Source organism: Copadichromis virginalis, linkage group LG14 (genome assembly GCF_057382275.1).
Source record: "Copadichromis virginalis isolate Kocher_CV1m ecotype Utaka linkage group LG14, C_Virginalis_male_GT1.1, whole genome shotgun sequence".
In the NCBI taxonomy this organism is placed as follows: Eukaryota; Metazoa; Chordata; class Actinopteri; order Cichliformes; family Cichlidae; genus Copadichromis; species Copadichromis virginalis.
In genome coordinates this window covers 14,364,739-14,376,286 of record NC_140631.1, presented here as the reverse complement: position 1 = coordinate 14,376,286, position 11,548 = coordinate 14,364,739, and the positions used below count along the sequence as shown (strand labels likewise).

Genomic DNA, 11,548 nt, shown 5'->3' with positions numbered 1-11,548 from the left:
CTCTGCCACAAACACACACACTCAGGGGACTGGAACCCCATAATTACCGAGCAGCAGAGCCCACTAACCACTGGCTGGCCCCGGACTGATCATGTGATGGTGCGATCACTGGGGCCCAGCACGGAGAAACATTTTCCCAGGGTCAGTTTTACAGTTTCCCTCCTGGTCATTGAGGTTGTGAAGGGGTTATTAAGCTGATCCATAGACTGCACTTAAGAGAAATATCATTCCAGAGCTGTGCAGTAATACAGAATGTGGCATGTGTCTCTTCATGGCTTCTCCAGGAGCACAAGTTTATTTTTGTTTTATTTCCCCTGTCCACACAGATCTTTGATTGTACAGCACTTGTCTGGACACAAAATTGCTGTGTTGGCTGATGAAATTATAATCTTGTTCTTTATGTCTGTTTTCTCTTTTTTTTATCCTGAAGAGGAAGACAAAAAAAGAGAACTGCCAGCTGCTCCCCACAGTAATGAGAGTAGATGAAACAAGTTTTATGTATTGAGCATTATTAACTGATTTGGACTTCTGATGGTGATTATGCTGCTGTTTAAACTAATTACCTAGTATATTCCCAAGCAGGTAACTTTTGTTATCAGAATATTTTTTGCATCATCAATACCTGACATTTTCTAGTTGATGAATTTTACTAGAATGCCAGCCAAAGGGGTCTTACTGTATATGAAGTGGCTCAGGGACTGACAGAAAGGTTTAAGAAATCTGTTTTAATTCAAGGTGATACAGCAATGGTCAGAAATATTAATTTTAATGAATCATTACAGAGAGAGAGATGTGACAGCCAGGAAGAGCAGTGTTGGCAGAGCAGAGCTTTGCTGTTGCTGCCCATTGTTGAGGTAGTACTCAGCAACCTTCTTGTTGGGGTTTGTGCCGGTGAACCAGAGCTGCATGCATTTCCCAGAGGTTTTGGTGTATGTGGTATAGATGTAAGAGTTGGACCAGATTTCTTCACACATGGATTTGGGTGTGGGAAAAACATCAGTCCACTTACTGCACTTGCTACCTTCAGGACATTTGTTGATACCTGTGACAGAATTGAATGCATTTGATAAATTTTAATAGTGTTGTTTCTGCATAGATGTAAATGTAAAAGCAACAACAACAAAAAATCTCTGTGTGAAAATGTTTTTGCAAAACTGGGAATATGCTTGCTGTGGTTTATAAGAGAAATGCAAGCGCAAACATGCATGTCTGCTTTGCTTTTCCAAGTGTGGGCCCCACCTGAGCTCCAGTCCCATCCCTTGTGCCAGTTAGTTTTGCAGGTGAAATCATTCTTGCAGTCTTCCCACCAGGTTTCACAGTCCTCCTTACATAAAGGCACATCTAAGATGCGCTCCTTACGCCAGCTCTGATCCACCTACACAAATGCACACCATTGGCTGATTAGTATAATCAGTAATGAACTAAATAAGCCCCTTTCCCTCATAGTTCTAACTACTGCGTGTATATATATATATATATATATATATATATATATATATATATATATATATTCTGTTTCCTCAGTTTGAACAACAGACCATTTCTGTCCTTTCAACTTCCTGTGCTGCCATCTAGTGACAAAAATATAGACAAACATTAGACACTCAAATGCACACGTGGATGAGAATACTCACTGGTTGTATCCAGGGTCCCAAGTGTGGTGAGCACTCATAAAAACAAGTGTCCTGGATGAAATGTTTTTTGCACTCCTTGCTCATACTGCCACAGTGATTCCAGTTGAAGTTGTAGAGATAGGAGGCATCGTCATGGGCTTCTGCAGAGGTGTTGGCTGTGCAGCATGCATTATCTCGCCATGGAGAGCACTGGAAAAAGGAAACCAGAATCACTTTATGGATTTAGAACTAAAAAAAATGTTTTTTCCACCAAGCTCCTTGGGGTTTAAATCAAGACAAGAAGGGAAACGTTAGCGACAGTGCTATGTTTGCAATTATCACCTGCTGGTACAGTTGTCCCTCAGGGCCAGGCTCTGTTTTGTGATGTTTTGCATCCATGCACATGTTCAGTTTGTCCAGAGACATGGCTCCACCAGAGAGGGCAAGCAGCAAGGCCAGGACGGACCACATGACTGTAGGGGAGGGAAGCATCAACAGCAGGTTGTGGGAAAAATCTTAATACTGCTTATAAAGAGGCCAATAATGGGAAGAAGGAAATAGTATGGGATAGCAGCCAACTCCCTGTGACCTCTAACCCGAGTCTGACGAACAGCATTTTACTGACCTTAGTTAATTTTCTACCATCAGCAGGCAGGTGTCTGGATTGTTTGGTCATAGGTACTAATTTAATATTTTAACAGTATTTACAGTATTTAACAGCCCTGGTGTAGATCTCTTTCAGTAACAGACCTAGTGACAAAGTTTAGAGTTTATGGTAATCCGGACAGTCCTTGTTTTTGCTTTTTTTGTAAGAAGACAACCTGAATTCTCCAAAGCTATAGAACTCCAAACTGGACAAAAAATTTACAAGGAAGAACAGCTAAGCAAAGCTGATTGATGTGGTGATGACTTAATAAGGGCTGGGTATCCATTTCGATTCCGATTCACAAAGTCCCGATTCGATTAGATCCCCGATTCCATTCAATTCGATTCAATTTTGACTCAGACAGTGAGAAATATCATAATTGTCATCATTTATCAGTACATATCCATATTTTTATATCTATGTATAAAAACAAAGCTGAAACTTGTGAGACTTTACCAGAGGTTACCAGAGTAATAATGAACATCACAGGAGATGCCTCTGTGTAAGTGGGGATAAAACTTAGAAAAACATGAAGGAGATTTTCTTGGCCTGGCTTTTTATAGCAGATAACCTTTAAAAATATTCTGCAATAGGCAAAAGAGAAGAAAACCATGAATCAACAGATGAACATTAAACTTCTTAAAATTATGCCGAATTGCAAAACGCTCTCTAATAAAACCTCTGTAACTTTGCTTTGCTTTGTTCAGCATCAGGTAAATTTCTTTATTGAACAGCAGAAATTAGGTTTTCTTGTCGGTGGTCATTTTTTAAAAAAACCCCCAAAAATCCAAAAACCAAAACAAACAAAAAGCGGCTGACAGCACTGAACACAACGGTAGACTGGTGCATAATAAGCAAGCGAATAATGCAGAAAACAGAGATATTTCATGGTAAACTGGGCTCTTGAGTACACTGAGAAAGAGCTGTGCAGGAAGTTTGATTTTATTGTGGTGGAAGCAAAAGAGCAAAAGTAAGAGGGAATTCATGACGATGTTTATCAAACGTGAAGCATAGTTTTGATCTTCTTTTGCAGCTGGTTCAGTGAATTGTGGCCAGAGAGTAATGAAACCTCCAGCTTCATAATCTTTCAGATGTCGGTTTTCAGCACCGACGGCACACACGTGGACACGATCCACGCTTTGTGTTCACTTCTTTTTGTGGAATCCGTTTACCTGCACTTTGTGAACTTTTTATCCAGAAAGGTGCTATATAAATAAAACTTTACTTACTTTCTTTTACTTACTCTGTCCCACGTGTGATTTTTCTCTCTGCTAATCTGACTTTTGGGTTCTTTTAAATACTAAATATAAGACATGAGGAAGTTTTACCCACAATACCGCAACAAATAAAGTGTGGCTCCTGAATGCAGCATAAAAATGCAAAAGGACACAATGTAAGCTATAAAGTGAACTCTGTCAGAGAGCAAATGTGTCTCTACACCTTTTTGCGTTTAAAAGCCAAACATTAAAAAACATGAAAGATAAACTTGTCAACGATTTTGTAAAGCTCTAATCATCATATATAGATAAAATAATCCATATGCATGTAAATAGAAGTAGCTGTGTATTATCGTATAGTTTAGAAATACAAAGTAGATGCAGCTGTGGTGAAAATTCATTTAGAGACAAAGTAATAATGAACAAATTCCCTTTACCTTTGGATTTGGTGATGACTCCTTCTTGAAGGGATGATCCTACAAAGCTGTATCTGCAGATGCCCTTTAACACACTTCTCAAGACCAAACAAGAATTTCCAAACACAGATTTGTGCCCGACTGCGTGTTTGTGTGTGTGCACGCGTCTGACTGTGTGGGTAGAGTGTGAGCGAATGAATGTGAAAACTTGCTGTGCTTTTGACTAATTAGTTTTCAAAGTCCAAAGTCCATATGAAGTGTGTGTGTGTGTGTGTGTGTGTGTGTGTGTGTGTGTGTGTGTGTGTGTGTGTGTGTGTGTGTGTGTGTGTGTTTAAGATGTGACAAATTCAAAGACACCCCCACCTCCAATGATACGGGTATCCAGGTCTGGGTCCCCTGGTCCCTTCAGAGTGGTGGGTCACTTTGAATGACTATAATTACCATGTTCTCAGTTATCTCCATTATCCTATGATGAAATACTTCTGGCCTGATTGGACTAGTATTCTTCAGGTGATTATGCCTGCGTCTGCAAGGTACAAGAGGTCACTAAACTACTCTCATAATTATGAAAATGAAGTCAATTATATTTTATGGCTTTCACAATCACATGCACTCAGTCAACATCTATGGGAGATTTTGGACCACCATGTAAGACATTCCTCTCCACTGCCATCATAAACACCAAGGGCGGGACTATCTCATAGAAGAGTGATATTGCATCTGGTCAGATAACTGTAGAACCAGTGCCAGGCTATCTATAAGCTACTTTAACACTCTTGATGTCGGATTTTTCTTTAATTTGTTACCAGTCAGCAGTTCCTGTGAGCATGTGATTTTCCAGTTTTATAACATCTGGCCATGAAGAATATCAGTCTTATCTCAAGGAGAATATCAGTCTTATCTCAAGGTTTAACCTGCTCACCACCACCCTGTTGTGACAGGGCAGCGTGACCTGGGATGACAATAAGAAGATCAAAAGGATGGTAAGTAAGTACTTTTAGTGCTCTCACCATGACAAAGAAAAAAGAAACTTTACATACACCCTCAAGAGGGTAATTTCTTTGCATGTGCATGAATGTGCTTATACTTGAGGTTAACGCTCTGAACCTACTGATAAGAATGTTCAACTTCAGCAGCATTTACAGAAACCAGCCGTGAACTACGACAAAAATTCTGTTATCTCAGCAGCTTCCTATAGTTTGAAAGAGTGTTTGTGTTATGGGTTGCTTAAAGCTGATATACACTAATCACATAATACACAATACTACTGCTACTACTACTACTACTAATAATATATGGCAGATGCTACTCTTCCAGACAGATACAGTACTGTGCAAAAGTCTTTACTCACCTCTCATTTTACTCACTACTTTTTTTCAGTCACTTTGTTACCAGCAACATGCCACAAAAATGCATTATTTATTCCCATTTATTCAGTCGAATCTATTTGACTGGGACAAAGTAATATTTTTGCACAAGGAAGATAATTCATCTTTGAGCTATTTGCTGAAAACGTGGCATATCTCAGCTTGGTGTGCAAAAAGTCTGAGACAGGACTTGAGAGATGGTTCAATTGATCCATCTACTGTTCATCAAAGTTTCATCAGAAATGGTCTTAGTGGAAGGGTGGCTGTCGAGAAACCATTCTTAAAGAAAAGCAACAGGGAGAAAAGACAAATTGCACAAGCACCGGACTGAAAACCAGTGGAAACAGGTCTGATGGAGTGATGAATTCAAATTTGAAATTTTTAGTTTAAATCACCATTTGTACACAAGAGGTCAGGAGAGGTAAAACAGTGAGTGTCTGAAACTATCTGTAAAGCATGGTGGAGGCTATGCAAAAGGGAGCCAACATGCTGAGAGGAACTTTGAATGTCTTTCAAGAAGCCTGGTGAACTATTCCTGAAGTCTACTTAAAGAAAGGACAAGAGCACTTGACTAAAAAAGTTCAGGCTGAAGTGCACTAAGTGGTGCAGAGGTATACGCCATGATGGATTACAGCTTGTTCAGTGACCTTCTCTCCACCGCAGCTTCAAATGTGTCCAGTTTGCAGGCATTCAAAGAGCAAATCTTTCTAATCTGTTCTTTTCTAATCTAGTTTGCTGGTGTCACCAACAGTTACTATTGGAGGGCACTGGGTGTGACCAGTTCCTGAGTGACTGAAAGTCTCCATCATTTTACTGTATAGGCTGAGGGATCTCTTTATCCTCTTTTTATATGCAGCTTCTGTGTTGGTCTTCCAGTTTAACCTGTTGTTGATGATGATGATGACATCCCAGTTCTTCTTCAGCTTGTCAACACCATGTCATAAAATTAAATTAAATAAAGACAAATAACATGTTTTATTGCATATACCGATCATTAAAATAAAAACATGGTAAATGGCCTGTATTTGTATAGCGCTTTTCTAGTCCCTAAGGACCCCAAAGCGCTTTACACAACCTGTCATCCACCCATTCACACACATTAATATCGCTGTGACACATTTTAGTTAAAGCTCATTAGTGTTTCTACTTTATTTAGAACCTCTCGTGCCACAGACGTGGCTCATGCTCCGAAAAGGGAACCTTTATGGAGAGCCGCTGGAGAAAGGAGGACTCTTTATGGGTGAACACCAGCAGTTTCCGGTAAAATTTGTTTTGAATTTTTGTCGAGCCACTGACAGGGACTCAGACTGTGGATTTCGGGTAAGGTTAAGCACGAAGTTATTTTATTGTTTGATTATATCACATCATTTTCAATCCACAATATCAGGGGAGTGTTAGATTTTAGAGTCTGTGAGTCTTAAACTGGAGGACTTTTAAATCGACCGTTAATGACGTATTAGCTGTTCCTCTGTCGTTTGTTGTCTTAACGCAAACTCCGGCTTCAGTTTTCTTTCTGTTTTATGGGATTCATTTCTGTTGTGTGACAGAAATGTCCACGCTGTTTCCGTCGTTGCTGCCCCGGATAACGGAGTCTCTGTGGTTTAATCTGGACCGACCGTGTGTGGATGAGACCGAGCTGCACCAGCAAGAGCAGCAGCACCAGACCTGGGTAAAGGCTCCCCAGAGCAATTATAGACTTGTATTTTCCATCTTTATGCTATTTTTTTGCTTCCATTTCACTTACGATGAGTTTATATACTCTGCGCGTGTTAGTTTATAATTTATTAGTTTGAGTATTTGCGAAAGGCTAAAAGTCATATAGAAGTCCTGTAGTCTGCTATAATTACTGGTGGCTCTATTATTTTTCCTTTATCAGAATCAAAATAATAAATAAACTTATAAATACATCTTAATCCCAGGAGGAAATCGTTCTAACTTGAGCTATAAATGTGAAAAACAGAAAGTGTAAACACTATATATAAAAAAAGAGTAAAACTAAGGCACTCAAAGTGCAATGTTTAGTCAAAATTAAATGTTACAAAGTTAAAACAATACTTTACACAGTACGGTGTGAAAGATTGTTCAGTACTTAGCATAACTTGGACAGTATTGTCCTTTCTGAAACCTCAGATCAGTCAAGCTCCACAGCTGCAACATCTCTGGCCATGCATGATCAGTCTATTGATCGTATTATGAGACTTCATACACTTTAATATGTGCAAACTGTCTCTACCGTAGCTGCAGAGCATTGCTGAGAAAGACAACAATCTGATGCCCATTGGAAAACCAATTTTTGAGGTAACGGAAAAAGATTTTTAAACACAAAATAGACACAGTGTGAAACAGACTGGTTACATACTTTGTTCCCCTCCATTCATGCTGTCTGCATTTACTGGGTGCAGGCAGGCTACGAAGAGGAGGAAGAAGAAGATGACGAAGATGAAGAAGACAGCGAGGAAGACTCAGAAGATGAAGAGGACATGCAGGACATGGATGAGATGAACGACTACAACGAGTCACCTGATGATGGCGAGATAAATGAGGTGCTTTTCTTTATGATTTGAATAATTTTTTTTCCAGGCGACAGTATCACAAACCCTACGGTCATGAGGTTTTTTAATGTTAAGACTTGGTAAAAATACATGTATCTAAATTTAATTCAGTTTCTTTCCATTACCAAAACTGCCTCTAATCTAGCTCGGTTTCTTTCTGTCAGGTGGATATGGAAGGACCAGACCAAGACCAAGACCAGTGGATGATTTAAGACAATACTGGTTTTCATCAGGCTGGCCCTGGGTTTCCACTCCATGCTTAAAATACAACTGCTGCTCTTCAGTCTCTGACATGTTTTTATGTGTGAAATTAGTGAAAGAACAATGCTGAAGAATCACCATAAGATACTTTGAGAAATCAGTGCATTTTTTCTAACTTCAATTTAATTACAATTGACAGTGTGTGACTGTGGAAAATACTTTAAACCAATCAAAGTGGCTCCAATTGTGTGGTGCTCTTAAGTAGTGTTGTTTTTGTATCAAGTCGGGAAAACCTTCACGCAGTGGTAGCAGCAGGCCCACTGATCCGTTATGTAAACCTTGAACTTTTGCTATCTACAGTTATGCAGAGCAGCGTCTGCAACCAGCAGACTAAGCATGACCATAACGTCAAGTCAGCAAAATAACTTATTGACCTATGCAAGAGTCATCCAGTTGCTTCACCATATAGTCCTGTTCTGTTTCCCAGCAGTGTTTTGTATGTTACAGAAATACCTTCAGCAGAGCATTCATAAAACCCCAGGACATGTATTCTGATCAGACACTTTTTATATTTTGAACTATGTCAGAAGCAAAAGCTGCTAACAAATATTTAAATATGAGACACAGAGTTCTGTCATGGTTATGTTGTAGAATATTTAACCATGGCATTCCCTACTTCTGCTGAAGTTGTAAATTATTTTAACTGAACCATGTTTCTGTTTTTGTGTATTTGAATTTATTAATAAAATCTAACAAGATGTGACGCGTCACTTGTAGTTCAATAAAAAGTTTGGTGAATTTTGGTGGTGGGATGGCCAAGGTTTATATAATTAGACTTTAACTGCAGGGAAGATTTTAAGAATTAATGCTTGCAGTTCAGCTGAAGGAAGACAGGTGATTAATATTAACATGTACTTTAATAAAAATTTTATTTTAATTTAGGTTTAATTTGCATTTAGATTAAATTTTGTGAGTCTCAAATTTGGGAGTAAGAAAAAAGAAGCCTTAAAAAAATTGTTTATTTGAGTCTTTTAAACAAAAGAAAAGACATGAGATGCTGAGAAGTCACAACAAAGTCCCAGTAGAATAAAAGGTGATTGGAGCATATGAGATACCTAAACTGGGGATTGTTTATATTTCTCTATATAGAAAGTGTCAGCCTTTTGTTTTAAGATTTAATTTAGCTTTGTTTTGTTTTTGTGGGTAAATGTTGCAGTAAATTATCTCTTGTGAAATCGGTGGGGCACTTGGTCAAACGGGATCTGCAGTAAACCTTGAAGCTCCTTCTTTACCCAGTATGCACTAGTGAGTTATTTTGCAAGGTATTTCTTCACAGGTTGAGCTGTATTGTTACACAGACTAGAAATTGAAACGATACCCCTTTAGATGAAGTAAGAATTTGGACATTTCTGTTTCTGAAGTGTGTGTTTGAGTAACAATATGAAATCCTGCCATGATGTCATGATCTACTTGATTCCCTGGTACACTAGCTCAGCCATCCCATCCCTGATGCCCTTGCTATACTCTAGCATGGCCCGGTGGATCTTCCATTCATACAGGCCACTCTTGCGAATATATCTAAGGAACTTTGGAGCACCAGGAAACAGCACGTTGTCTGCCAGGATAATAGATCCTTTTCCCAGTAGACCAGAGCCCTCGAGCATCTGTAACACACAGGGACAGCGAGTGAGGCAGCTGGGTGGGTAACAGTAGGAAAGCGCAAACCTTTAAGTCAAATATATAATATAATATAATATAATATAATATAATATAATATATACAAATATCCTGTCTAGTAATTTATTCTCATTACTTGCAGGTCAGGGAGGTAACATTTCTTCCAGTGGTCCATGAAGACAAAATCCAGTCTTTCTAAATTGTAGTCAGAGCACAGCTGAGGGATCACTTCATCAGATGGATTGACAATCAGCTCCACCTGAGGAAAGCACAGCATGATTATCAAAAGTATGAAACTCTCATTGTTTAGTAAAATTAGAGTAATAAAGCCCCAAATGTATCTGGTCTTTCAGACGGCCTGCTGCACATGAAGTGTACTGAACAAAGAACATTTTTTAAATTGTTTAGATGCTTCTCTAACTCACCGTGTCATCATCAAACCCTGCCAGGCGGATGACTTTCTCAGCGATAGCGGCATTTCTCTGGTCCATCTCGATGCTGTAGAGCCTGGCGCCCAGAGGCAGAGAACGGGCAATCCGCACAGTGCTGTATCCACAGTGGGCACCCAGCTCCAGCACTGTCAGAGGGCTGTGCTCCATCAGCAGCCGGTCCAGGATCTTTCCTAAAAATCAAGGAAACCATACACGCAAATACACACCTAAAGGTGCTTTTTACTTTTTAAAACAAACAAACAAAGATTACGTTTGCTGTGTTCAAACTCTGTACCTTTTTTAGGTCCAATGTTGCTGATGAACTCCACCTTGCTGCACCAGACATCAAAGGTGTCCAGGATACTGTCAGGGTCTCCGGGGGTGGCATGAGTGAGGACGTACTGAAAGGCACGCTCCTCTCGGCTCAGACCAGTAACGCAGTCCTTCCATATCCTGATGAGGACTGCCCGATAGAACAGCACAAAGAAGTAACGGTACCTGATAATCAGCGTCAGCAGGAGTGGAAGGAAGGCCAGAGCAATAGCAGGAGACACCATCCTAGCATCTACAGACAGAAACACACATGCACAGGTCGGTTATTTGTCAGATATATTTTAACAAAGTGAGCCCTGTATTATTTATCACAAGAAGTATAAGTAAACACTGACTACAAGGGTTTTTGAAAGATGTTTTGATTGACTGGCTCTGGAAAACCTAAAAGAGGAGACCTTTGGGAACAAATAGTCTACACACACACACACACGTTTACAGCATGTCATTAAATTATGTCTGCTCTCTCCCATAGTTTGTGTCTTGTCTCTGTGTGCTCCTCTTTTCTCTCTCTTCTTTAACCTCACCCACCACTCGGTCGCGGCTGATGGCTGCGCCTGCTTGAGTCAAATTCTGCTGGAAGTATCTATCTTCGGCCTGGTGTTTGCCATAGGGGATCATTAAATTGGTGTTTTTGTGAACTGGCAAGTCCTTTAATACCTGAAGTATACTTGTTGCTCTCTTTCTGATTCCCACAGAATTTATGCACCTGCAACACCTTATAAAAGCACTGAATCATTTTGATTTCATGGTCAACAGCATAAACAGAGAAAATATTACTACTCAACTTCAATTTAACATTGATCGGTGTCTTAGACAACACTGGGCGTGCGTTCCTTTAAAATTTAGAAATTCCATGATTGGCACAAGGGAATTTATATTATTGCATTTTTTCTTAGCTCAGGTTCATTGAGGAAGGCACTTGTCTTTTTTAAATAAACATCAACTGATGTTCTCATAAAAATAAAGAATCATAATTCAGGGGCAGTGGTATCACTCTCCAAACTACAAAACCACTTACTTATTCTGTTTATGCACTATGTGCTTAAACTATGATGTACTGGCACGTAAAACAACAACAGAAGGTAATACTGCACT

At 39.5% G+C, this 11,548-nt stretch overlaps 3 protein-coding genes across 4 annotated transcripts; 1 reads left to right on the top strand and 2 right to left on the bottom strand.

The window, feature by feature from the left end:
- Positions 1 to 716: 716 nt before the first annotated feature.
- LOC146693674 (folate receptor alpha-like) lies at positions 717 to 4,076 on the bottom strand. 2 transcript variants are annotated; one of them, XM_085478798.1, is made up of 5 exons: positions 3,914 to 4,076; positions 1,956 to 2,086; positions 1,635 to 1,823; positions 1,240 to 1,375; positions 717 to 1,042 (listed from the first exon to the last, which is right to left on the bottom strand). In XM_085478798.1, exons 2-5 carry the CDS (start codon positions 2,082 to 2,084, stop codon positions 777 to 779), a joined length of 720 nt encoding a protein of 239 aa, XP_085334924.1. In that variant the 5' UTR covers positions 2,085 to 2,086; positions 3,914 to 4,076; the 3' UTR covers positions 717 to 776. The 2 variants fall into 2 exon arrangements, with proteins under 2 accessions (XP_085334924.1, XP_085334923.1); XM_085478797.1 differs by lacking the exon at positions 3,914 to 4,076 and having other exon boundaries at positions 1,956 to 2,105.
- A 2,384-nt stretch (positions 4,077 to 6,460) lies between these two features.
- On the top strand, positions 6,461 to 8,772 carry LOC146693673 (anaphase-promoting complex subunit 15). The gene is made up of 5 exons (XM_085479381.1): positions 6,461 to 6,579; positions 6,807 to 6,928; positions 7,498 to 7,557; positions 7,662 to 7,802; positions 7,976 to 8,772. Exons 2-5 carry the CDS (start codon positions 6,809 to 6,811, stop codon positions 8,021 to 8,023), a joined length of 369 nt encoding a protein of 122 aa, XP_085335507.1. The 5' UTR covers positions 6,461 to 6,579; positions 6,807 to 6,808; the 3' UTR covers positions 8,024 to 8,772.
- A 174-nt stretch (positions 8,773 to 8,946) lies between these two features.
- LOC146693672 (transmembrane O-methyltransferase homolog) lies at positions 8,947 to 10,677 on the bottom strand. Its single transcript, XM_085478796.1, has 4 exons — positions 10,416 to 10,677; positions 10,115 to 10,311; positions 9,826 to 9,948; positions 8,947 to 9,676 (listed from the first exon to the last, which is right to left on the bottom strand). Exons 1-4 carry the CDS (start codon positions 10,675 to 10,677, stop codon positions 9,479 to 9,481), a joined length of 780 nt encoding a protein of 259 aa, XP_085334922.1. The 3' UTR covers positions 8,947 to 9,478.
- Positions 10,678 to 11,548: the final 871 nt, after the last annotated feature.

Bases quoted from the DNA above. Each gene is read 5' to 3' on its own strand.
- LOC146693672 (XM_085478796.1), bottom strand. From the start codon at position 10,677: ATGGTGTCTCCTGCTATTGCTCTGGCCTTCCTTCCACTCCTGCTGACG. The intron at 10,312-10,415 runs GTACAGAGTTTG...CTTGATTTTTAG, and splicing joins CAACATTGGACCTAAAAAAG to GAAAGATCCTGGACCGGCTG. The intron at 9,677-9,825 runs GTAATGAGAATA...TGTGTGTTACAG, and splicing joins GTTACCTCCCTGACCTGCAA to ATGCTCGAGGGCTCTGGTCT.
- LOC146693673 (XM_085479381.1), top strand. From the start codon at position 6,809: ATGTCCACGCTGTTTCCGTCGTTGCTGCCCCGGATAACGGAGTCTCTG. The intron at 6,929-7,497 runs GTAAAGGCTCCC...TCTCTACCGTAG, and splicing joins AGCAGCAGCACCAGACCTGG to CTGCAGAGCATTGCTGAGAA. The intron at 7,558-7,661 runs GTAACGGAAAAA...TACTGGGTGCAG, and splicing joins TTGGAAAACCAATTTTTGAG to GCAGGCTACGAAGAGGAGGA.
- LOC146693674 (XM_085478797.1), bottom strand. From the start codon at position 2,105: ATGCTTCCCTCCCCTACAGTCATGTGGTCCGTCCTGGCCTTGCTGCTT. The intron at 1,824-1,955 runs GTGATAATTGCA...TCCTTTTTCCAG, and splicing joins AGGGACAACTGTACCAGCAG to TGCTCTCCATGGCGAGATAA. The intron at 1,043-1,239 runs GTGGGGCCCACA...ATTCTGTCACAG, and splicing joins GGGATGGGACTGGAGCTCAG to GTATCAACAAATGTCCTGAA.